This window comes from Vulpes lagopus, chromosome 4, assembly GCF_018345385.1.
Source record: "Vulpes lagopus strain Blue_001 chromosome 4, ASM1834538v1, whole genome shotgun sequence".
NCBI lineage: Eukaryota > Metazoa > Chordata > Mammalia > Carnivora > Canidae > Vulpes > Vulpes lagopus.
Window position 1 is genome coordinate 106,107,928 of NC_054827.1, and position 27,517 is coordinate 106,135,444.

The 27,517-nt window shown below is 37.3% G+C and overlaps 1 protein-coding gene across 3 annotated transcripts in view; it reads right to left on the minus strand.

The window, feature by feature from the left end:
* The window catches only part of MCTP2 (multiple C2 and transmembrane domain containing 2), a 241,187-nt gene that overhangs the window by 93,748 nt on the left and 119,922 nt on the right, over positions 1-27,517 (minus strand). For all 3 annotated transcript variants that reach the window (XM_041752071.1, XM_041752069.1, XM_041752072.1), the window contains 4 exons: positions 25,775-25,961; positions 23,370-23,463; positions 10,365-10,467; positions 7,577-7,679 (listed from right to left, as the gene is read on the minus strand). In XM_041752071.1, coding sequence (XP_041608005.1) covers positions 7,577-7,679; positions 10,365-10,467; positions 23,370-23,463; positions 25,775-25,961 — 487 coding nt within the window. The remainder of the gene's footprint in view (positions 1-7,576; positions 7,680-10,364; positions 10,468-23,369; positions 23,464-25,774; positions 25,962-27,517) is intronic.

The window sequence follows — 27,517 nt, forward strand, 5'->3', positions numbered from 1 at the left end:
GTAATCTGGAAGATTTTATACCTCTATAACACTCAAATTTTTTCAAGATATATTCCTATAGTGATTCAAGTTGTCTTCCATACTCTTCAGTACAATTTAGTTATGTTCTTCATAGCGATCCCCGTATTTCTTGTTTCCTTATTTTTATTAATATATACTTTATTTTTCATTACCCTTGTAACTGGCCTCTCCATTTTATTGGGTTTTGGAGAAACAAATACTTGGATTTATCATATCAACTGTTTACATATTTTCTACATTTTTGTTCTTTTTTTAATTTTCATAAACTCCTTTTACTAATTTTATTTACTTTATCTTTTGTTGTGATGCTTAATTGATATTCAACCTTCGTTGTTTAATTATAAAAGCATTCAAGGTAAGGATTTCCTCTGAATAATACTTCTGGCCCTTATCCATAGCTTTATGTATAGTGTTTCATTGCTAATTTCTAAAAAGTCTGTAACTGTAGTTTTGGTATCTACATTAGCTCCTTGGGACTTTTTTTTTTTTCCCACCTGGTGTTTTGATATTTGTTTCATTTTCGTTACTAATTTATGTTCGCCCAACACTGTGATCATAATTTAGTTTCTGCCTTTTTGGAATCTATTGAGACATTTTGTGAGCCCACATGATCAGTATTCAAGCACATTAGACAGGTATTTGAACAGAATATCTTATGTATTTATGTGTGTACACACACACTACGTTAGATCAAGCTTATTGCTTAGTCTCTAAAATTTGGGAATCACTGCTTTAATATGCCTAAACTTCATCTAAGAACTTGTTGAAAAAGGAACATTCCAGGGTGTCATCCCCAGAAATTTAGTAGCTGTAGGACAGTACGCACAAACTTTATGAACATTCACTTCATGGAACTTGCTCTTTCAAACATTTGGGCCTTCAAGAAACATCACTTTACAGCCTTATTTTTTTCTGATATTTCCAAAGCTTCATAGATAATATAATCATGTTTCTAAGTTGATAATTTTTTCATGTATTTCAAATATTTTTAACATATATGTGTGTGTGTGTACACACACACACACACACACACACACACACACTTCTCTGGGAAAGTATTCACATAAAGATTAATGTCTGCTCTAAGTTTTATTGGTAATGAAGTCATTTTGGGGCCATAAAATAACGTGTCCTCTGTATGTTTCTGACTTATCACTTATTTACATCTATGCATTACACTTGTGTTCATCCATTTTTGCTTTGCCACAATTGAGGCATTCTGAAGAAGCAGCAGCTAGATTTTACTCTTTTACTCAATGTAAGAGGTTTTTCTGTTTACTAGAAAAGTTTCACCCACTCAGCATTTACCCTCATGTGGGGTATGCTTGGATTTAATACTTGCTATTTTCTCGTTCCAAGACATTAGAGGAATTCCATGAGGCATTCTTTCTCCCTTAGCCTGTCCGTCCTAACCAAATCCCATCCACCTTGTATATTACATAGGGTTTGTGATCATTCCAGCATGTTAAAGGCACCCTTTCCTAGTGTCCAGGGCCAATTGACAAATCTGCCTCATTTACATTTTTAAAATGTATTTCAAAGGACATATTGGAAGAGGATTAGGCAGGAAGGAGAGTTGAATATGTTTTAGCCATTTTTAATTTTTTAGGTGGCCATACATCCATAAATCTTAATGTAAGGTAAAATATAAATATTCTTTATTTTAATGGCCAAAACCTTCAGCATCAACTTAAAAAAAATGACTGTGTAACTGTGTCCATTGCAATATACAAAACCTATCATAGGTGAAATGAACAAATACTTAATTGGAAATGCAAATGAAGATGTGTATGGACATTTATTTGGTACAAGCAATTATAGAAAATTTGTCCCATAAAACTAATTAAGTGAAGCTGTTACTAGAACAGCTAGTTCCCCTGCATGTGGAAATGTAGAGAATGCTAAGGGCTACAGAAAGCCTGTGCTTCTGATCATGAATTCACTTGCACATGTTGGCATGGTTTAAGAGGTCTCAAGTTTGCATCAAAATGTAGGACCTCCTCAGATTACAGATGATTTTTTTTTTGTTAGATATTAGGAAACAACAATAAACAGAAAGATTTTTTCCCTGTTTTACAGAAAGCTGATTTTTAAAGTCTTCCTAGATGGGTCCATTCCAGAATTTCTGAGATGATAAACATATGTCTGAATAGAAAGAAACATCCTGGAGGAGAAGAACTCAGACTGAGTTTCAGGACAAAATTAGAATCCTTACCTGAGAACAGAAATATTTAAATAAATCTAATGGGATTGGATAATAATTAAGAGATAGTGTCTATGCTGGAAATATTTTAAAACTCTAAAATGTGTTTACTGTTTTCCAATGCACATTTGCTATGTTATTGATTAGAAAATGTTTGGAGTAACATGAAAATGGGCAAATATTAGAAGTCTTCAGATGATAATCCATGCCAGTTACATTTCTATTGTTTTTAATCATGAGTAACAAGTTTTACATATCTATATAACCATTTAAAAGCCAATTGTTTTATTAAAAAACTTGAACAGAAATGAAATACATGGAAGGATGACCTGTATTATGTAAGCATATGTACATGCTTTGAACAAATCACTGCATTAACAGATACACTGATTTTAGAACACAGATTTTAAGTGAGCCAATAGTCAGCCAGCACATTCACCCTGATTAAAAGATACAGTGAATTCAGAACAGGCTTTTTATTTAACAGCCTGAAATGCACTTAGCACATTATCATTTTGAGAGAGATTAAAAGTTGAAGTACATTCAATACTTTATGCTGAGACATTTTGAAATGTAGTTTGCATTTTCTCTGAAAGTGTAAATCAAGTTTTCATTTATGACTTGATTAAAGAAAATGTATTCTCACAAAAATTATTCATAATCTTCTCCCAGAAACACAATTTTTGTTTTTAGACAGAAAAGAAGGCATTATTGAATACTATTTCATATCCTATAAAGGTAACAGTGAAGCATCCGCTATTCCATCTTTACAATTCTCTCTCATATTAAAAAAGTAGAGAAATAAGGCCTTCTCGCAAGAGGTACAAAACAAGAAATCTAAGCGTTCTCCCTTGGATGCTTATTCTAGAATTTCAACCATTTCCTCCAGGAAAAGCCTCCCTCCCTCTCTAACTTGCTCCATACTGGAGCCAAAACTTTCTTTCTAGTCAACTGCTCTGATATCTCCATCCCCAGGGTGAAGGCCTTCAGCTTCTCCCTGCTAACAGAGTAAGATCCAACCTCCTTCAACCTTTCTTGGACTGGTCCTCCATCCTCCTCTCCAGCCTTATCTCTCTCCCTGAGCACCAGACACCAAGGCCCCTGTTTGTTTCCAGAAGGTGGCCTTTTTCTTATTCTCTGCTTCTCTACTCCTGCTCTACTCTCTGGTTGGAATGGCCTTCTCTCTTTACCTCATCCACTAGTCATCATCAACACCAGGTTCCTTCTAGGCCAGCTCAAACTCGCCACTTCCTAAAGTCTTCCTAAAATTAAATCCCTTCCTCTTGGCTCTATGTTTTCTTGTTCCTTTAATTTAGCATTTAATATTTCAGTTTATGCATAAGCACAGAGAACAAACTGGTGATTGCCGGGGGGAGGGGGATGTCAAAGTGGGTAAAGAGGAGTAGGAGGTCATGGCTTCCAGTTACAGATGGAATAAATCATGGTGATGAAATGTAGGGCATAGGGATTATAGTCAATGGTATTGTAACACTGTTGTCTGGTGACGGGTGGTAGCTACATCTGTGAGCACAGCATAACGTACAGAATTGTTGCATCACCACTCTGTACACTCATATAACATTCTTTGTCAACTATACTTCAAGAAAGAAGGGAAAAAAAAAACATTCCAGTGTTACATGTTCACTCCGCAGGCATCACTCAAGATATGCAAGCCTTCAACCCCATGTCCTACCTGTCCACATTCTATTGCCCTGAGACCAGTGGTTGCAGGAGGCACATCTTGGTTCTTGCTTTTGCCCTGATACCTACAGAACAGGTGCTAACCATGGCAAAAAAATATCCTCTTAGGAGCTCAGACATGAGACTACCTACTTGAAATCCAGCCTCAACTACTTACCAGCAGCAAGATCCTTTTGTGCCTTGGTTTCCTCTTTTGTAAATAGAGGAAATAATAATAAAGTATAATAATAAAGTATGCTACATGAAGTCTTCAGAGAATTAATGATTTCACATATGATATATGCACAGCACAGACTGGTTAGTTAAGCATGAAATAATAAATAAAGTATGCTACATGAAGTCTTCAGAGAATTAATGATTTCACATATGATATATGCACAGCACAGACTGGTTAGTTAAGCATGATGCAATAGATGGTAATAAAGAAAAAATAGATCTAAATAAATGTGAATACATAATCTGTAAACCACAAATTAGAATTACTCAAAAGCTGAGTGATTAGTGAACTAATGAACAATTGAAAATTTTGCTTGTTATAGATACTAAGGGTTATAGCATTTTTTTCTATCATATTTATATCTGCACTTTAGGTAGAGAAAGAAGTTATTTGGAAAGTATATGTAGCAGGTGGACCACTGAATATCAGGAAGAGCCAAAATAGATCTTCTGCAAGATTGGATCACTTGCCCAATTTGTGGGTCAGACAATTGGAAATGAGTCTGAACTGAAATGGCCACACTGAAGAACAGATGCTCTAATATATTCAGCTCAACATTCCCAGCCCCCTAAGCTCCTAATGAGAATGTGGCTCAGGCCACGCTGCCTCTACACTCTATGTGGTAGAGAATTGTCTGATCTGGGTTTATTTCTCAGTGTGCCACAGCCGTTTTATGTTAGAAACAGAGTATAAACCAAATCAAGCACTCTGCCTTGAAACTTCTTTGTGGTTTCTCATCAACACTAAGAAAGAGCCAAAGTCCTTCAAACTTTTAGACTGTCAGAATCTTAGACCTCTCTTGTGCCACTCTGTCCCTGTGTCCTTTCTTGTTCCGCATTCCTGATTCTCCTTCAGGCAGGCTGCTCCTTTCCATCTGTCCACCCTGATATTTCTGGGACTGGACATTCAGGGTACCGCCTTCGAGCCTTTGAACTTAGAAGACTTCCTGTTTAGAAGAATTTCCCTGGATATCCACATGGTTTTCTTTCTCACCTCCTGAAGTTCTCATTCAAATGCCCCCTGAAGTGAGGTCCTCTTTGGCCAGCCCATGGGAAACTGCATACCTTCCCCAGGCATATTCCTGGAATCCCCTTCCCCTGCTTTGCTTTCTCCATGGCATCTTTCAGCATTTAACAGGCTGTCTTGCTTTTTGTTTTTTTCTCTGTGTGTTCTGTATACTGACTCCTACAACCTAAATGTAATTTCCAAGAGAGAAGATACCTTCAGCACAGTCACTGTTAGAGCATTACTGCCTAAACAACGAACAACACCTGGCACAAACTGGACACTTGATAAATAGTCCTCAAACAAATGACTGTAGAGATTGTGTGTAGCTAATCAGCAACCAGAATAAAGCTAAGGAGGTCAAGGAGCTCCTTGCATTTAAACGAAGGTTTTCATAAATCATTCCACCTTGCAACTTGAAAGATACAGTTTGAAAGCTGCATTAACTTAGGTCAGTGGTTCTCCACTGGAAGTGATTCTGCCCCTCCTCAGAACATTTGGCAATGTCTGCAGACATCTCTGACTGTCACAACAGTGATGGGTGGATGCGTCCTCCTGATATCTAGTGGGTAGAGGTCAGGAAGGCTGCTAAATATCCTACCATGCACTGGACAGCCCCCTACAACAACGCATGATCCATCCAAAAATGTCAATCATGGTAAGGTTGAGAAACCCACACCTGATTTAGTCAGAGGTAATTTCTTAGATCTAACTCAACAGCATGGAGTCTTTATATATTATAAGGGAAGAAGGGAGGGAAGTAAGTGGGTCAATTTGTTGGTATTACAGAATACCAATTACACAAAAACTTTCATTTGTAAAACAGAAGGAGGTTAAAAATGACACCAATAATGGTCACCCAGCAAGGAATAATATTTGTTACTACGGATTTATCTATGTAAACAGGAGAAGAGGGGCACCTGGGTGGCTCAGTTGGTTAAGCATTGGACTTGTGATTTTGGTTTATATCATGATCTCAGGATCATCAGATGTATCCCTATGTTGGGCCCTGCACTCAGCGAGGAGTCTACTTGAGATTCTCTCTCTCTCTCTCTCCCTGTCCCTCTCCCTCTGTATGCAACCCCCCACTCTCTCTTTCTGTCTAAAAATAATCTTTAAAAAAAAAAAAGCACGAAAAAACAAGACAAGAAATGGCTCTGTCCCACTCAAAAAAAAAAAAAATTGAAGATAAAAGGAAACTGAATTATAAAGGAGGGTCTTTGCTTCTTGTCCTTTAAACCTCTCTTAAAATTGTGCTCCATGCTTTTTTTTTACATGTATTCTTTCAGGAATAACTGATAAAGTTGTAACAAGAAAAAATGGAGAAAAATCCCAAATTGCCATCTCTTCCCTAAGAGTTGGCATGGTCTGTTGTGAATGGCTATGAGTATTCGGCAGGAACCAAATCTACAAGGGAGAAGCTCTTCTAATCCTTCTCTTAGAGGAAAATCAGGGATAGGAGAACCTGGGCAAACATTAACCAGGCAATCAAAACCCATAGAGATTCTGAAGGATGCAGTGTTTCTCCCACAGTAAGCATCACATGAGCTAGTCTAATCATGGTTAGATCACAGAACTCTCCTGCTATAAAAATGCACTAACAGCTCTGGAGAATTAAGTATTTGGGAAGAAATAAATAAAGCCTTATTGACTGATAAAACCATGACATCTCTACAACAAAACATATTAATGGCTAGATGAAAAACTGAAATTCTCTCTCTAGAAGAGTCCGTTTGGTACAGACACTAATGTACAATCAATAGGTGAATTCAGATCCCAGTTTTCCCCCTTTATCCATGTAAAGGCATGGTGTGGTACTTTCTCCTTTGACATTATAGAGTATTTTTTCATTTAGCTCTTAGCTCACTCGGGTATGTTATTTTTTTAACTAGACCTCAGAAATCACACTCTTTCCAAGAGAAGCTTCTGCTCTCTTCCACAAAGCATTCTTTGATACCAAAAACAAACCTTCCTACTACAAAGACAAACAGAACTTTTGAGAAAATGGTCTTCAGTAGAGCTGAGGACAACTCTGTAGTTACCAGCAATTAATCTTTGAAGAAATGGGCAGTAAGGAGGTAGTAAAGAAATATGTGTATGTTTTTCATTAACAAATGGAAAATCAGTCATAGATCTGTTCCTTGAAACCAAAGAGAAACTCCCATCTTAAGATGGAAAGATTGAGAATGAATTGAAAGACTAGTCAAAATGTTTTCCTTGGTTAAACCAATATTCTACTAAATAGAGCAAACTGTTACTTTATATCTGAAACTGCTGAAAATACTGGAAAGGTATAAAGAATAAAATAACTATTTCCTCCTAGAGCTGGGAGGAACTTTTCCCCAGACTGACAAAGAACACCTCTAGCCCACAGAAACTTATCAACTGTAAAATGACTTATGAAGTGGGTATTAACTACGGTAACTTACGGACAGCAAGGGAATGGCAACTTTTCCAAGAAAGTCAGGAGGTTTATCTCCATCTTCATCAAACACTGTCACTTCCAAAACATCATGGATATCTTTAATAGGACTGAAATGAGAAACGTACCATGTATTATATACAAAAACACACAAGTGGAGTCTGTTCCATGAAGATCTGAAAACATGGTTTCACTAATTAAGCCTGAGAGTCCTTAGAGTATAAAACTATCATTTAATTAAATTCCAAAAATTAAATCAAACTGAACTGTATTCCCAAACCTTCCATCATAGAAGATTCAGACATCCATATGAAAAAAAAGTCAACTTTTTTACTATGACATTTTCTATGTATACATGCACTCAAGGGTAGGACTATTAAAGAAACAGGAGGATAAAAATATAAGAGACAGAATGAGGAGGGTAAAAGGACAGTGATTTCAAATAGACAATAAGATTGTCTTTACATTAATGAAAAAAAATTAATGGAGAATTCCCTTTTTAAAAAAAGGTGGTCAAAATCACTATTTGCTGAGATCCATAGAAAGCTTATCATTGAAACACAAAATATGAAAAATCATGTTCATATTTAGAAACTTTTTTTTTTATGTTGACCAGAAACCATATATCACCTATAATGAAAAATGGAGCCATGGTCATCAGCAATGTATTGAGCAAACAAGAAACTCTTTCATGTGGCAATTTGCACACCTGTTTAGGTGAGTTAGTCCACTTCTCATAGATCTTTGGGAACTTTCTTTCATCAGTGTTTTATAGGTTTCAGAGTGCAGGTCTTTTACCTCTTTGGTTAAGTTTGTTCCTTGGTATTTTATTATTTTGGTATAATTATAAATGGGATTATTTTATTAATTATATCTTTTTACTGCTCTGTTATTAATGAATAGAAATGTACCAGATTTCTGAATAATAATTTTATATCTTGCTGAACTGAACTCATTATTGCTTCTAGTAGTTTTTTGGTGGAGGAATTTTTAGGGATTTCTATATTATGTCATCTGCAAATAGTAAAAGCTTTACTTCTTCCTTACTAATTTGGATGCCTTTTATTTCTTTTTCTTGTCTGATTGCTGTGGCTAGGACTTCCGGTACTATGTTGAATAAAAGTGGTGAGCGTGGACATACTTGTCTTTTTCCTGTCCTTAGGTGAAAAGCTCTCATTTTTTTTCCCACTGAATAGGATGCTAGCTGTGGGTTTTTCAAATGTGGCCTTATTTATGTTGAAGTATGTTTCCTCTAAACCTGCTTTGTTGAAGGTTTTATCATGACTGGATATAGTATTTAGTCAAATGTGTTTTTTTTTTCTGCAACTTTTGAAATGATCATATGCCTTTTATCCTTTTATCACATCGATTGATTTGCAAATATTGAGCCATCCTTGCATCTTGGGAGTATACCCCACTTGATTGTGGTGAATGATTTTTTTTTTTTTTAATGTTTTGTTGGATTCCATTTGCTAATATGTTGTTGAAGAGTTTTGCACCTATGTTCATCAGAGGCATTGACTTGTAGTTCTCTTTTTTGGTGTGGATCTGATTTTGGTATCAGGGTAAAGCCAGCCTCATAGAATGAATTTGGGAGTTTTCTTTCCTCTTCTATTTTTGGAAAAGTTTTAGAAGAATATGCATTTTTTTAAATTTGATTAAGCTTTTATTTTTTTAATTTTTATTTTTTATAAATTTATTTTTTATTGGTGTTCAATTTGCCAACATATAGAATAACACCCAGTGCTCATCCCATCAAGTGCCCACCTCAGTGCCCGTCACCCAGTCACCCCCACCCCCTGCCCACCTCCCCTTCCACCACCCCTAGTTCATTTCCCAGAGTTAGGAGTCTTTCATGTTCTGTCTCCTTTTCTGATATTTCCCGCTCATTTTTTTCTCCTTTCCCCTTTATTCCCTTTCACTATTTTTTATATTTCCCATATGAATGAGACCATATAATGTTTGTCCTTCTCTGATAAGAACACATATTAACTCTTCTTAAGTATTTGGTAGAATTCATCTGTGAAAACACATGGTATTGGACTTTTGTTTCTTGGGAATTTTTGATTACTGATTCAATTTCAATCCTTGGGAATCATCAACTCTATTCAAACTATATCCTTTCAGTTACAAGTACAGCATTTCTTCAGTGTTGTGAGGGCAGGAAACCACCATTTGACCCTGATCGAAAGGTACCTCCACTTGATGGCCAGGTACCTGAGAATCTGAAACATACTATGAAATATATCCAGCCTCCTAAATGCCCAAGTTTGAAAGAGTGGATAGGGCATTGCCATAAGACAGGTCAGTCCAATAAGCTGGAATACAAAGAGACACTGGGACTCTTTAGGGAATCACAAATAATCTGTATTTTCCAAAAGACTCTGGCATAATACAAGCCTTTTAGGCATTGCAAAAATGTTGTAAAATATAAACTTGAATTTATGGCAGGTCTACATTTGTAATTTTCTTTAACCCAGGAATGAATTAGTCTGGGTATATGGAAGCTTCCACCCACTCACAGATTAATTGACTTACTAAAAGATCTGCTTTACAAATGCCTCCTCTAACACTCCCTTGCAGTTCTAAATGGCCTCTTCTATTATTAACTCTATGCTCTATAAAATGAAAGGATAAAAGGTTTTCAGAAGGAAAAAACAATAAAATTCATTCCTTGCACATAAAAATGGACAGAAAGTTCCACTCAAGAGCCTCAGCCTACCCCAAACATATCAAGGATAATTGATCTCTAAGTTAAAACCACTCCCTGGTATTCTGGAGGCTAAATCACTTACAATGTAAAAACTTTGTTCCACTCGGGATTGAGGTTTTTGTAAATGGTGTGTGTCTGAAGTCGGTCATTGCCTAACTCCAACAAGCAAAAAGGATCACTCTTCCCTGGAAAAAGAACACAGGACATTGGTCAAGGCAAAAGAATCTCCCTGGTCAGAGACAAATGAATCTCAAAAGTAACAGAGGCCAAGTGAATAAAAGCCATGCACTTTTATACCAATAAAACTATGTTTGCTAAAAGAGCAAAAGTGAGCATCTCTTTCCAGCAAGTCTTATGTGGGAATTCAGGAAATGGACAGAACCTATATAAGTGTTGGGACTGTAGCATACTTAGTGGATAGAGATGGAAAAAAATAACCCAGATGCAGCCCAGAGAGCCAGTGACCACATAGGCTGCAGAGGAGCAGATGTCAATCTGGCATGTGAGGGAGTCCAGTTTTGTGTTTTGTTTTAATATAGAAGCTCCTCTCTATTTCTTGTCTAAGTGCTCCCTGAATCAATATAGATAATTACTCAGCCATAACTGGAAGCCTATGAGAACCTATAGGCTTCTGCATGGTCATGAGAGAAGGGAGGAAAACTATAAACACGGCTACTCAGGAGTTAAAACTACTCTGCAGGGTGTGGCCCTAAACTCATATGATCTTATATATTCATTATGGGAATACATATGCTATATTTTTGCTGCTCATAAACATACAAAAGTAGAGTTCCATAAAGCAAGTTCAAAGTTTTCATCTTAAAAAAAAAGTGAAGCTTAACCCTTACTTCTCTCATCTCACCTCTTCTTTTTCCACCCCACCTCACATACCCTCCAAAAGAAAAAAAAAAAGTTAGAAATTCCAAAATCCAAAGCTGGACCCAGAAAGTTACTGCCCAAAAAAACAAACAAACACAAAAACCTTTCTTTTGTTGGGTTTGACAGTGGGATCTAGAATCCTAACTGTCAGGGACAGAATGGATAGCTCTATAATGTCCGTACAACATGAACACATTGCCTGCCTCTGCGGCACAGCGACACTTTACAAAGCGGTGCGTACTAAATTAATTGGGGGCATAAGGACAGATGCCCCGCCAGCACATGGCCAAGGAATCCCAGGCCAGGGTCTAATGCCGAAAGCACTTAGGCCTCTTGACCTACTGCCCTGCTATTTAGGTCACTGAACCTACACCTAATTAACTAAATAACCAGGAGCTCTAAGGTACAACACATCAATAGACAGACTGACACATGCAGGACCCTGCATGAAGACTCTATTTAAAAAAAAATTAAAAGAAGAAGAAGAAGAACAGATGCATGGGCAAGGGTCAGTATGTAACAGGAGATTTCATTCAACTAACTAGTGCTCTGGACACTTAGATGCCAGGCCAAAGCTTTTACATCAATGAATGCCAAGATCTCAGTGGTCAGTAGACAAGGACCAAGCCATAGACGAAAATGAGTTGGGGTTGTCAATTACAAACATGGAAATGGCCCCTGTCTAAATTTAGCAGAGAAGGAACTTATTAAAAATAGTATCAGAGGGCTTTCAAAACCATTGCGAAGATTTGAAAGCCAGGCTTAAAATCACTAGAAAACCAAAGAATGGTATAGAAATATGCAGGCACAAGAATGTCAGTTACTTTCTCTCCCCAGGAAAAGTCTGGCCTCTGCTTCCCAGGAAAATTAGCTTCACAGTTCCTGGCCCCTGGGTGTGGTGGCCACCTCTAATACGAATTGTCCTCTCCTGCTTCTTTGCTGCACTCGATATAGATGTAATGGCCTCCAAGGAAACCTCTGATTACTCCTGTCTCAACAAGTACCCATGCCCTAAACACCAGTGCTCAAAGGAAGTACTGGCTTTTCACCTTCTGCCAATGCAAGTAGGCTCTGACCTCTTTTCCAAAACACGCAATGGGAAACTCCCTAAATTTACAAGAGGTTTTGGATGTTGGGCAACCAAAATCAAACCAACACAAAAATCCGTCTGTATCTTAACAAGAAATCTTGCTTATTTAAAGACAGTTTTAGGGGTCCCTGGGTAGCTCAGTTGGTGAAGCGTCTGCCTTTGGCTCAGGTCATGATTCCGGGGGGGGTCTTGCTTATTGGGGAGTTTGCTTCTTCCTCTCCCTCTGCAGCTCCTATTTGTGCTCGCTCTCTCTCTCTCTCTCAAAAAAAAAAAATTAAATAAAATCGTAAAAAAATAATAAAGACAGTTTTACTCTGGGAGTACACTTTGCAGGGTAAGGGATAGCTTCTGGGCAGGGGCGCTGCCAAAGGAGGAGGGCAGATTACCCCTTTAACAACCAGGCACATGAAGACAACATGTGCTCTCTGCTGCACAGTTAGGTAGAGGACGCTGGATCCCTCAACCCGAGCTGAAGCAGCTACTTAACCATTTGTCAGACTGTTAGTAGGTGTCAGGACTGGTCCTCTAGAGACACCAACATGACATCCCATCAGCGCTCACTCCGGGGAAAGCATCTGACACTTTTAATGAAAGCCCTGGGGTTACTCCACAGCAGGGCAGAGACGCGGCCAGTCCTGTGCAAGCACAGGTGGGCTTGAGCTGTGGCCCCCTCTCTCTCTCTCAAGCCAGCACACTCTTAGCTGTCCCAGCTAATGAGGAACAGACTTCCTTCCAGAAACTGGGAACTTCAGTTATGAGTCTCCAAGGAATATACTGCACCAACTCTCTGAAGGTGATTCCGTCAAAGCTCATTAAAATGCTGCATTTATTAATATTACGGTATAAGCAGGCAGAGAGGAGGAAGAGGAAACAAAGACATTAAAACACTGATAGAGTCATTTATCTACACTTTACAAATTGCTTTTGTTCCCTTAAAAGGTTTTTAGATATGTGGGGATTTTCTAAAGTTTAACAAATGAATACATTTATTGGAAATAAAAATGATGTCCCATAATAAATGGAATGTCCAAATGTTCCCCCAATGGTCCTGAGCAAACAGCACCAGACAGACTGACCTATCCACACCTGGGTCTGCACTTTTTGTCTCTGCTCCATCTAGTTTTACAGGTAAAACATCTAGATGACCTCTTGTATGCCCAGATTGCCATGTCACCTTGACACAGTTACACCGCTGGTGATTCCGTTTCACAGAGCTGCTTTAGCACCTTGCGCCGCATAGCCTTTGCTGCTTTTCAACACCACTTTACAATTCATTTATATTCCTTGAATGGCAAGTAGAGGCTTCTCATTTAAATAATTTTACCTTTATATCAGTTACAGAAGTTGGATGGAAGTAATAAATGTATTTTAGAGGTCATATCATTCATCTGACAAATATTTATTAAGCACCCACTCTGCTCCTGGCACTGAACCAGGCCCTGATGTACGCAGACCACCAAGTTATTACTTTTAAAGGACTCTCATAATAATCTCTGCTTTTCAGCAAATGTCACCTTTTCAGTGAAAACTTTCTTCGTGCTCCCTGCCAAGAGACTGAGTTGCTCTCATTTCTGATCTCTGGCTGTGTGTTTTCCTTTCACTTCTCATATTCCACATCTGAGCATTCCTATTCCATATTCAGTACTGTATTTCATTTAAGGGTCCAATGCAGGCATACCCAAGGGGTGCATACCCCACCAGTCCCTGTGAAGAGTGCTGTGATCCAGTGAAAGAGTCCTGTAGGGAGATTTCTGGCTTCTGGTGGCAGGTGCCAGCTGGAGGAGGCCACCTCACTCCTGCTCTATGCAAGTACCCATGCTTTACCCAGCTTCTCATTCAGTTCTCACATCAACTCCAAGAGGTGAGGAATGCTTGCATCCTTTTGCAAAAGAAGAGCCTAAGTTCAGAGGGATTTAGTGTGGTTGATCAAAGTCCAGAAAGATCTCATAGTGGAAATGAATTTTAGAACAACGTTGAGGAAGAGGAGGAGGAGGCTTCATTTGGCTAGTAGAAATAGCTGGGTTCATCTTGAGGAGATAGGGATGGATGAGAGCCTTAAATTTACTAACAAGGTAGACATGCAGATATATATTGATAAATAGTACCAATCAGAATATGTAAGATATGGATGAATAAATGCTAAAATTAGCCTCAAGCTTTGAAGGCCATGATCAGTCCTTTTCATTTAAATGCATTTCTTTTTTTCTCAGCCAGCAGCCAGGAGCCACTACAGACTGTCAGCACAAGGGGCAGGATTTGAAGAAAGTGTTTCTAGAAGAAGCTAATTCCTGAAACTAAGCAAGGAGCGTCACAGCTCAGACAAGCTGGGAAGGAGGGGAGGCCAACAGAGCTGTACTAGACTAAATTTCTACAAACTCTCCCTTCATACCTTGTGTCCAACCACATACACTGATGGTTGATGTCCAACCTTACTAGGGCATATTGGAGCAAATTCTACGTGCTCATCCTGAAAATCTATTCTCTGATAGTTTACCCCACATGATCCATCCTGATCTACCTCCTATTTCCAAACCCTTTGATGAAGGTTGGTGTGTCTTTCCCCCCCTCCTGACTAGTGTGCAGAGATGTGGGTCTCAGACATGCTTCCTACACTGCGTGTTGAATGACCTCTCCCTGCAATGCTCTCTTAACCCCTGGTCCAAACCAAAAAACACAGAGGCCGATTAGCCTTGAAGACCTACTTCAAGATGCATCATCTTCATAGAACTTCCCCTGTAACCTTAGGTTCCAGAGAGCCTTCTCTCTCCCTCTAGCTCTGATGATGATTAATTTGAAAACTATAATACCTCACATGTGATGTGCCTGCTCCTTTAGTCAATAAATACTCTATGATCCCTGCCCTGGGAAAGCACTGTGCTGGGGGCTAAGAGGGACTTTCAAAGAAAAAGAAATATTGATCTCTATGGGTTCTGGGTATAACTTTTCAAGCATGTCCTGCCTTCCGATGTAGGTTGCAAACTTCACAGATAATCCAAAGCATGGCCTCAGTGAAGTCACACAAGTGAGGACTTCCTTACGTTGCTATTTCAATGTCTGGAGCAAAAGGCAGACAAATCTGTATATTAGGACTGAGAGATCCACAAAGGAAGAGAAGGACTTAATTTTGCTGAAATTCTACTTAACTAAATTTCTGATATTCTACTATTCCAGCACAAACACAGAACCTATACAAGAACCAGTGACACAATAATTTTTCTTTCTCCTAACTGCATTCCTCCATCAACCACTCAAGTTCCAGAAAACAAACAAACAAACAAACAAAAAACAAGAAAGAAACAACAAAAACACACCATCACCCTCTGCATTTACCCAACATCTCCCCATTTCCACTGAGGCTCCCTCAAAATCCTTGCTTCTCCAGGCACATGCTTTCTTCCAGATTTTGGAAAAGCCCTGCAGGCTCTGGAACATGCTGTTCCCTCATTTTAAAATGCTTTTCTTGTGGTGCCTGGGTGGCTTAGTCGGTTAAGCGGCCACCATCAGCTTAGATTATTATCCCAGGGTTCTGGGATCAAGCCCAGCATTGGGCTCCCTGCTCAGCAGGAAGCCTGTTTCTTCTTCTCCCTCTGCTCCCCCTGTTTGTGCTTTCTCTCTCTCTCTCTCTCTCTCTCTCTCTCTCTCTGCCAAATAAATAAATAAAATATTCTAAAAGAATAAAGTGCTTTTCTTTTACCTCTTCTGTGTTAATTCATCTCTGACATCTCAGCTAAAACATCACTTCCTGCAGGAACACCAGTCAGGTAGTCCTTCAATGAACCTTGACACCCAGTTCTTGACCTTAGGAGTATAACTGTCATTACAATTGACCCTTGAACAACTTGCGTTTGAACGGTGCTGGTCCACTTACATGTGAATTTTTTTTTTAAATAAATAATACAGTACAATATTGCAAAAGAATTTTCTCTTCCATGACTTTCTTAATAACATTTTCTCTAGTTTATTTTATTGGAAAAAATATAGTATATAACACATATTCCCCTATGTGTTACTGGATTATTTATGTTATTAGCAAGATTTCACATCAACAGTAGGCTATCAGTAGTTAAAAGTTATATTTCAATTTTTGACTGCATGGAGTAAGCCCCTCATTGTTAAAGTGTCAACTATAGATGCTACTGGTTTAATTGGTCACTTCACATGAGGGCAAAGAGCAATTTCTATTCCCTGTGACATCACGAGAGCTTACCATGGCCTCTCAGGTAGAGAAAGTATACTTGCTGAATAAATTAAGATAATTAATTACTAAGCTCCCAAATAATACAATCGAAGTGATTCCTTTGTTAATTCATAGAACAAAAATGAACTGAGTTCATTCATTCTTTAGGTACCAGTAAGTTAAAACTGCTAAATCTTACATATACTCCTAAACTCTGCATTGACAAGAGTCCATGTTCTTTGGCAGGCTATTAAAGCAGATGGTGAGCCAAAGACAGATTTATATAGTTTTTGATGTGTTTTTAAAAAGTTGGTCTTGACTTGAGCTCAGCTATCCAAGAGGTTCTCAAGGAAATTAAAAGCATTCAATCACTATTGTTAAGCTTTCTAGAAATTGCAATTATAGCCATCCCTCTGAAAATAGAGCACATCTTTAAGAGGAGAGATATTGCTATGGATACAACTTTAAACAGACAAGGAAACAAACCAGAAAATGGACAGGTGACTTAAAATCCCCATTGAACAATAACTATAGGACTATTTTTCCTCTGATACAGTAGTCATGTTTTGGGGGAAAAAAAAAACCTTACAGCCAGTGTTATAATTTTTTTTCAGTGTGATAATTTATAGAAATTACTTAAAAGCCATTATTATAGCATATGGCTGGAATATTTCTACTCTATAATGTGGGATCTGAATGAAGTGCTTTGGTCAACAGTTTCTAAGAATATTTTGCGTATAACAAAAAAACTGATGAGCCCACAAAAAATCTTATATGGATAAAACTATTATTCAGATTATCAAAATGTAAACACAAGTACTAAACTGGTTGGAGTATGAGAATTTTCCTACCATGAAACGCATTTTTACCCTTAACTTTTATCAGGCAGTAAAAAACAGAACAAAAAGAAAAACATTTTAGATTGGTAACTAGATTTCTAAAAGTGCTTGAAAAGCCAATTATGATTAGAAATGCTGGTATTTCTGACATTATTTACAAGTAGAAAAATTATAAATAAAATATTAAGATAATAACCTGTGGAATTCCCCGTATCAACTAGACTCTAAGCAAATAAATTTAATAAACAATGGAAACAGTATTTATTGAACATGTAAGAAGTGTCAGACAAGTTCACATAGATTTTAGTTAAGCCTCTAAACATCCATTAGGAAGTAGAGACTTATGGTGGACCCAAGGCTGCCAGTATGTGGTAGAACCAAGATTTAAAACAGTTTTCTATTTCTATATATGTTTTTCATCATAATATGTAAGGATTAAAGTGAAAGGCAGCAACTGTAAAAAAGAAAGGGAGGGGCAAAAAATGGGGACGGAGTTTCATCTTTGATGAATAAATCACTGAACTAAACATTGATTTATTTAACGCATGAGTCACAATCACTTAGGAAGGGGCTCCTGTACTGAATGACTGGAGAACTCTACCACAGTCAGCAGAGATCAACAGTGTGTGGAATAGCCCAAGAGCTCCTCCTAATGGCACTGAGAACTGGAAATGCCACCCAGATTTTGAGCAAGGTCCTCGTCCTCTTCAAGGATACTCGCTGCCCTCTATGGGCAGCTCTGCAGCAGAGGAGGAAGGCTGAAGTGACCAATTTCCTCAAGTACAGTAGGTACTCAATGAATATTTCTTGAAGATCACTAGATCTACCACTAAATTGGCTTTTCTTAAGTTGAGACAAGCTTTAAAAGCAATTGGGAATCTATACAGGGCTCCCTGAAAGAAGTTGGAAATTCTGGAATTAAATGTATCTTTGTTTTCCTGGATCAGGCACTATAAAGACTCCTATCATGTTTATTTACCAAATAAGGCTACTTCACAATAACCTGCATTTTGTTGTTGTCTGCAAACATGGTCTTTTCCACTCCTCTGATAGATATTTTGACACTAATTTGGGGTTGTCTTATAATAACACTGGAAACAGAGAAGGTCCAAGTGACAAATTTATGGGCAAGAAGTCACAAAGATCCAGATATATTTGGGAATATTTTGTGTTTTATGGGTAGGTTTCATATGGCAAAATGTGCCAAAAAGTTGCAAGGAGAACAAGTAATTCCGGATTGTAAGCAACGATGGTATTTCCAGTTTTGTTCCTTCATTGTTTCCTGATACTTCCCCAACTTCTTTTCATGGCATATCATTATAATGCTAGGAACATAAAGAATTAAGATAGAATTGCATAACAAAAAGCAGAAATATTGAGACCTATGTTACATTGTTATAGTATGTACTATCATTCTACACTGAGGTGGGCTTTCAATGCTGCCCTACTTGCTCTTTTGCTGCTGTTGGCTTGATGAGGTAATGAAAACTCTGTTTCTATATCCTCATTTTATGCCAGAATTTTTAACAGCTAGGGGCACCCCAGTAGTGGTAAATAGGGTGAGAGAATAAAGCAGAGAGAGACCAAAGAATAACCAGTCTTAACACTATAAGATTCCCCAGGGGAAAGGATGTCAACATTTAAGAATTATTTTAAAGAATAAAGATAAGGCTTAATGGCTTAATTAGCAGGAAGGAAGAAGTGTGAAACCTACATCTTGATTCTGAGAATATAAGAGAAGAGTCATGACTATGTGTTGAACTTGGCACGTACCTTATGCAAATGGTCGCCATGATGTCTTCAGTACTCATACACTGAAGCCATCCCTATGTGTTAAAATCCAACAGGTGTCCCACAATAGTCTATCAACTCTAACAAGGCTCTCTAGAACAATTCTCCGTATATGTGCTGAATATTTAGTAAATAGTTGGCTACTCATTACTGGTCTCTCAATAGGTAAAATAAGAATTGCTATTTGTACTGAAATACAATTCTGACCAGAAAAATATTTCAGTTCTCTAACAATTTTTCTATTTATCTATCACCTATATTATTATCTTTTATGAATTAAACCCTGTTTTTTTTTTTTCCCCAGCAGTATTAATTCATGAAACTGACATATACCTCTGGGCAAAGTAGAAGATACACCCTCATTCTCTCTGAGGGTTTTACTGTGGAGAGGGAACCTGTTGCTCACTTCATTTTTCAGCTTGGTCGTGAACAAAACCTTCCTCTCTGTCGTTTAATCATTAGAAGGTGGATTACTTTCTTCTCAAAATAGCTGACTTTTAAGACTGGCGGCAGCTGAGCGGAGCATGGGGGTCTCATTAAGTATTACAAACAGCTAGGCTCACCTTGAGTCTCAAGGTACAATTTATCATCTGTTTCGTGAATCAAGGCTATAGTCTGTTTTACTATAGAAGTAATAGCAACAGAATGGATAACCTATTACTTAAAAATTTTAGGTTATGCTGGGAAGGTGTTTGTGAGACAAACTCTTTAATAAAAATATCTGACAGGCTCTTCTATTAGAATGACTGCTTATGGCTATCCACATCTAATATTGGCTGTAGAGAACATTAAAACGTCTTTCACCAATTTTAGAGGGATGGGCTGCAAGAGAAGATAGATTAATTCAGATTCTTTTAAAAAAAGTCTTCTCATTTATATACAAACAAATGTCAGGCATAAAAAAATGCCAAGCTATATATAAATTCAAATGTATTAGTATTAAACTGGTTCAATCACACAAAAGTGTATTTATAAACAAATGAATTAATTCAAAAATAATATATCCTTTTTATACATTAGAACTTTGAAGCCTCTATCTTTTGTAAAATAACTTAATATTGGTAATATAGATTTAGGTAATTAATATCTTAATACATTTTGAAAGATACACTTTTTTCTTTATATAAGAAACATATTTTCATTTTTAATGGGAAGTTCACCTTAGTATATGTTTGTGTGTGTGTATATATATATAACATATATAGTATATATATTATATATGTAATGTGTACATGTTATTCTAATGTTCTAAAATATTAGCAAAGTAATGGGGATTCACTTTCTCCAAAATTTAATTTCTTTTCATGACTACATAATCACAACACCAGTAACTGCTAATGAGGAATATCCTACTATGAGCACGGTGGCAAATATTTTCTTTTTCTAATTGTTCCTTGCTAAAACACTTGAAAATGGACAAATCACTGACAAGAAGGCTTACCAAGTACATTAATTTCTGCCACACCAAGTACCAAGTACATTCATTTCTGCCGCAGGACAAGAGATCCCTGTACTCTGCAAACTGTAACAGTAACCTCCATAAAAGATCTATCACTGGACCTTTGCTTTATCAGGTTCCTTGGAATCTTCAGTGAAACAAACTTAAAGTATCAATTGTTATGGTTATTGTTTTTTTTTTTTTAAGAAACAAAGAATTACCAAGAAATGTAAAACAGAAATATTAAGGTTAGAAAGTTTCAAACCTTTTGTACTCTGGTTACTCAAAGTAAATAGATTTCTTTTTTATTTGCAAGGGTGAATACTTTGCTCCCTAAACCACTCATTTATAAAGTACAGAAGACTGGAAAAGGCTGGGTATGGGGTATAAATAGTTATTTCTTTCTTAAATGTTTCTGCTACTGACAGCATGCATGTACATACCTTCTGATTCCCCATCAGCCAGCATTTTTTTTTTTTTTTACTGCATATCAAGTGAATTGTAACAGTGATCAGTAACAGCAGCAATAGGCTGAGTCCCCACGATATGATACAATAACTAAGCTCTTGGAGGTATTAATTACACCCTTATTGCTACTTCCCTGCCACCTGAATCTTTTTTTTTCTTTCATATAGAAAATTTACTTTACAACTCTCTACATTAGGTCCACTTTGTTGCCCTAAAGCATTATCCTGGTTGAGAATAGACTGGAAGATTCACGCAGGAGCCTGTCAACCTATAAAGAACACAGACTGTGAAATTTGGTTCTAAAAATAAAGATCAATATGGTCTAAAGACACGTTTAGCTAATTATAAGGATCTTTGCTTCAATTCAGAAGAGTAGTAATTTTCTCATAAACAATACAGAGACAGTAAAACACCAGGGCATTCAATCAAACCCTACAGCATGACTGGGTTTGCAACCATTCCTCTTTGCTACTGGAATCCTCTGGTACTCACCTTCATCCACCCCAAAACTATCTACTGGAATCTTGAATATAAAGAAAATGACAATATTTCCCCCCAAAGTTATTCTTCTGAAAAGAGAGGTTTTTTTCTTGCCTTGTTTTCTGGTCTTTCCAAATATTTCCAGGTTTTGTTTTTGTTTTTGTTTTTCCCCCAGATTCCTCTCCTATTCACTTTATTTTAATAGCCAGAATACTGTTCTGGTTTGGAAAAGTTGACACTGGCCTGAAACACCTCAATAATTACTAGTTTTAGATGCTGTAGAGAGGGCACCTGTCCGGATGGGTAAAATAAAGGTTTTCTTAAAAGTATTTCCACATATGGATGCAGTTGTAAGCAAGATTTAAAAAAAAAAAAAAAAAAAAAAAAAAGCTTTAATGCATTCCAATTAGTTCCTAGAGATCCCCAAACATACAACTACAGAGAGAATTTTTAAATATATAGCTCGAAGGCATGAATGAGTTCTTGTGTTTGGGACGTTTCCTGAGACATCAACAATCATAGATTCAAAAAGAACTGTATGTAAACATTCAGATGGAAATAAAAATAATTGGCTCTGGAAGACTGATAGATAACTCTAAATGTACAGTACTGATAACAAAACTCCCCATGCCAAAGGCAGATGGGGAAAAGGTGAATTAAGTGTTTTCATAAACTATACAGAAGTTTTAAAAGAAAGGAAAATTTCTAAATCAATCTGAGACTGAAAACGTTTTTAACCAATTAATGAATAGAAGTGATCATCTGAGTATTTCACCAACAATCCCCCAAATTCATTTATTCATACCAGCCAAAATACAATTTTTGGATCTTCTCCCTGGGCATTTCCTTAAGATCAACATCTTATTTCTTACGGTTTATACAGCAGTGATTTCTATTGGTTCATTTTTTGATGGAAGGTGATTAGAACTTTCTTTTAAAAAAAAAATAAGTTTATTTTCCATCCCTTTTTTCATCTTTTTTTTTTCTTAGAAAGTGCTTAAAATTAAAATTCTCTTTTCCAAACTCTGATCTTCCTCTCAGGCTCCAAAGTTTGAAGGCTATTGTCACATAGTGTAACTTGCTGCCTAGAAGAGGGCAGACCACATTCTAAAAATAGGAGATGAAGTAAGTCTTGCAGTACCTTGGCCATGCATAAAACCTCTCCACTCTTCTTTGTATACACTGTATTCTTTGTATTTATATCAATTTGCTTGGTAAATAGCATCTGTCACATCAGTGTCTCTCCATTTTTAGTAGAATGAGTTAATTTGGCAATAAGAAAAGAGTCACCCTCTGATCAGACAGTGGGATGTCTGGATTACTCTCCTCACAGTCAAGCATAACTCAGCACAAAGCATGTCTGCTTTTGCCTCTGTCTACAAGGTCAAGTTAGTGAGTTAACAATAGAAATTTTGTATAAGACCATGTCAACTGCAAAGTGGTCCCATGGCCAAGACTTTGGTTATTGTTTCAGAGAAGTGCCAGCCAGATGGGCTTTCATGCTTAAATTTACAAACCACCACTTCCTCTTACACTGTGAAGAATGGAAAGCTCTAGGCAAAGAACAAGGAGTGACGGCAGGAGGTCGAACCTGTCTTTTGAGGTAGTACAGTAAAATTTTCTCAGAAAATTAATTTAACAAGTAAAGAAGTCGTGGCACTAATCATCACAAATATATTTGAAAGCCAATGGGACTAGTACATTATCTAATCAGAGTAAAATTATTTGAAAAAATAATCTGGTGAAAAACGTTCGTAAGTGAAAAAAACTGCTTGACTACATCATTTTTTCCCCTTCTATTACTCTCTTTGGAAGAGCATGATTGCTTGTGTATGCTTCCACTTATTAAAAGATTTTGCTTTGCCATCAGATCATTTCAAAACAGGAAATAAATAAAAACGAAACTGAATGAAAGATGTTTATACCTGAGAAATCTGCTGCTAAGAGATCTACTGCCTTTAAAACCTTCACTTGTAAAATGCCGACGTCCTTCATATCTCTCAGGGAATTCTGTAAGCACTGAAGGGGAGAAAAGTAGATCATACATGAAAATAGCTTTCTAATATACTATTTACTGCCATAAAGTCCTACAAGAAGTACAGTCCGGATTTACCATCACTTTTTTTGGTGCAAAGCTCAGGAAAGTTCCAAAATGCATTCTATCAGTCAATGGGACAGTTAGGCTTTTGCAGAAATCAGATTAAAGTGACTGAGAATGAACTAGTTTCAAAATAAACCAATCACAAAGCACACACAATCTACATTTAACACGGCCTCCTGGTGATAGCATAGATATCCCATGGGGGAAAATGTGTGTGGAGCTACATTCATTCTCTTTTTCCCCTTCTTTCTCTTCAATGAAACTTTTAAGTCACTCAAAAAGGCAACATTTTTTTGACCTCATTAGTACAAACTTTATGGATACCAGAGGACTCAATCTGGACCTTTCACAGATACTTACTACCACTGGAAAAAGAGTGAGGATGGAAATACGATGCATTTTCTGGTCCACGTTTTAGTCAGCTCATTAAATTAGAGTCTGAGCATCTAGTATCACCCTGTATTCACATTTATTTTATTTTTTAGTTTGCATGAGCCAACGCTTGAATGTATCTACTGATAATTCTTAAAAATGCAGAATAATTCCCTGTGCATATACATTGAATCCTTCAGAAATGGTGCATGAGACAAGCAGATAAACTATCTCTGCATGCCTCCAGAACACATCTGCTGAAAAGATTCTGCTTTCAAACTTTAGGATATAGTATTTCCGCTATCATTGGATAACTAAAAACCTGTGATAGGCAGGCTTTGGGGATTTATGGGAAGACAGTAAAATCCCTGTTCTTTAGGCATTTCAGGATAAAATAACAGTAACTGAATAATAGTTCATGTTTAACTTCATATGCACCATTTCTAGGCACTTCTGAAAGTTGTTTTTGCTGTGTATTTTCAACCTAACAAAAAAGAAAAAAAAAGAACTAGTTTAAGCTAATCAGGAAATATTTGAAATAAAATACTTTTATAGTTTAAATGTGGAAATGCCTTCAAGATGATCTATTCTTACAAGCTAAAAAACAAGAGGTCTGGAACTTGTGTTTTATGACAGGGCATTCTTTCCTTCTAACATGTTGGCCAGCTCTTTCGCTGAAAAAACAAAACAAAACACTTGATATTTCTATTCTGATTAGCCTTTTCAAATCTATTTTCCCGGAGTACTCCTCACATCCTGAGGCATTATTCAAAGCAGTCATTATGATCTTATCTAAAATCACCTTATAAATATATGATACCCCTCATAAATTTGGCAAATTTTGCAATTTACCTACGGGAAAGTTTGGGGAGAAATCTTAATATTTACCATCAAATTTTTATTTGCTTAACTGCAGTCATAAGAGAGAATATTAATAAGTGGATTTTGTAGAAACTCTTTTAAAGCATACCAACTGGGCATGCATAGTCTGTGTTGACAATGTGTAGCTATGTTTTTAACTCCTGAAGATAAAGAATTATTCAATTAATCAATACACCTCAAAGTGAAGGATTATGGAGGCACTAAAGTTTATGCTGAGAATAATATTCCCATTAAATAGGGATTCATTTTTGCTTCGTTTTCATACCGCTTTTCTAAAACATGCTTTTCATGTGTGGCCGTAAAATAAACATATTGATTTAAAAGAAGGTAGGATGAAAGCAGAATGCAAATAAAGGCACCTAGAAAGCCAGAGTACAAAAAATAAATCAAGAGCACGAAGACATTTGATTTAAAAATGTTGAGTGAAAAAAAAAAATGTTGAGTGGACTTTTAAGCTCCTTGCAACTACTTAGGCAAGAATCAGAAACTGCTATTATTATCCAGAGTGGTACAGAATGGCTTTCTGTGCCTGTCCAGGGCTTTGAGCTGTTTTCCAAGACATAAGCACTCTCTCACTTGATCTTGAGAGGTTCTGGAAAGGTAGCTTTAACACTGCAAACATTATGGCTAATTAAAAAAAAAAAAAAAAAAGCTTTTGTGAACTTATGTTAAAATTCATATACACACACACAGACATGCTAAACAAGTTTGCCTCATGGATTTCAATGTTCTGCAATGACTTTCTAAAAACTAAAAATTCAAAATACTGTTCTGGGCTTTGAAAATCGCAAACTCTAATCTACTTTCACCTTCTCGCTAGTGCATTAACCTCTAGATCTGATGTCTTGTTTTATGAGACATGCCATTAAACTCTGGACAAAGATCTCTTTTCATGCAGCTTTTAAATTCAGAGACCTTGTTTCAAATCAAAAGTGGAGGTGGTGGGGGGTGGTGTAACAAGGCAAAAGCACTCACATATCGCTGGGCAATCTGCTTTCTTTCGCTGGGGTCTGCCAAGGGGCACACACAGAGATCAGAGATAGAGACTCCAGTACAGGGAGTAAGTGTGATCAACATCAGGAGAGCCCCCAGGCAGCTCTCTAGAGGCAGTTCCAAGCAGTTGGCTTGCCTGAGCGGCAGGGCCCCGATATCCACTTTACACCTGGAAAAGTTGGAGGAATCAAAGAAAAAGGATTAACTCATGGCCACTTCTGAACCTCCAAAGCACCTGGTTTGTTTTTCCTCATCCCCCAAACTTCACTCTGGCTCATCATGGGTTACTTGCACAGTGATGCGGGGCTCCCTCTGGCTCTTAATTTTCACTGCCAGCCTAACACACTCCAAGATTAAGGAGAGGAGGAGGTAAAGAAACCAAAGAGAAGGCAGCACAGAGGGGACCCTGAGTGCAAAGAGAAGAGTCAGATATTTGCCCCATGAGGTCTGTAAAAAGACCATGAGCTCAAGAATTAGGGAGAAAAAAGTTCAAAATTCAACCTCTATGGATGAGGGATCTCTATGGATTCTCTGTATTGCGTCTTTTGCCAGCAAAGAGAATAAAGGATCATGATTCAAAAAGAGGAGAAAAGATAAGAGAAATTCAGGTGGCAAAGGGTTCATTGGAGAAACTATTTTCTTCCAGATTAATGCCAACTGGTAGGTTTTTATTTAAAGCAACGTGTTAAGGTGTTTTCCTAATAGGCGCAGTTCCACAGGGTTTCCCCAGGTGGATTGCTTTTGGACAAATGAAGCATGAAGTGCTGTTGATTGATCCCATTTCAGCAGCACTGCCAGGAAAAGGCTTCACCCATCTGCTATAAATTGCATGTTTTCCGTCTCTTAACAGCCAATGTTCTGGCGTTGTTGAAAACCTCAAACACATTTATATATGGAAACAAACACCAAAAAGGAGGGCTGAGGTGCTAAGCCATTTATTTGCTTTAACACTGAAAACTCTGGGTTTGCCTGGACCACACCTGCTTTGTTTATACATAGGTGGATGGAAAAGGTAAGGTCAAGTCAAGGGAGGGAGGGCAGGCAGTGGTGGTTCCTAGCTGCAATATGTGTGTAGATGTGCCTGTGTGTGTAATTCCCATTTTCCCTCCATAGCTATTGAATGAGATGAATATTCAAGACTTTATAAAGAAGCGCTGCCTCTCACAATATGGGACAAGGATGGATTCTTACCCTAAATCTTTTTTTTAATAATAAATTTATTTTTTATTGGTGTTCAATTTGCCAACATACAGAATAACACCCAGTGCTCATCCCGTCAAGGTGCCCCCCTCAGTGCCCATCACCAATTCACCCCCACCCCCCGCCCTCCTCCCCTTCCACCACCCCTAGTTCATTTCCCAGAGTTAGGAGTCTTCATGTTCTGTCTCCCTTTCTGATATTACCCTAAATCTTCAATGGACTTTGTATGCTTGCAGATAATTAAAAGTAGGTAACCTTATCCAACATTTATAAAGCAATGACAATTAGATATGAGTTCCAGTTTAATAAAATTGAAACCTTGCAATCCCTTCCCAATTAAAGAAAAAAATACCCGTAATATTAAAAGTCTATACCAGTTTTTACTACCAAATTAAAAAATACATATTTTAATACTTTATATGTGCCTATAAAATTAAATACTTGTGGGTATTTATTTCCTAATTACCAAAAGTGATTTCAGTTATAAGAAGAGGTGGCAATTAGAGCTTTTGCATGTAATAAATT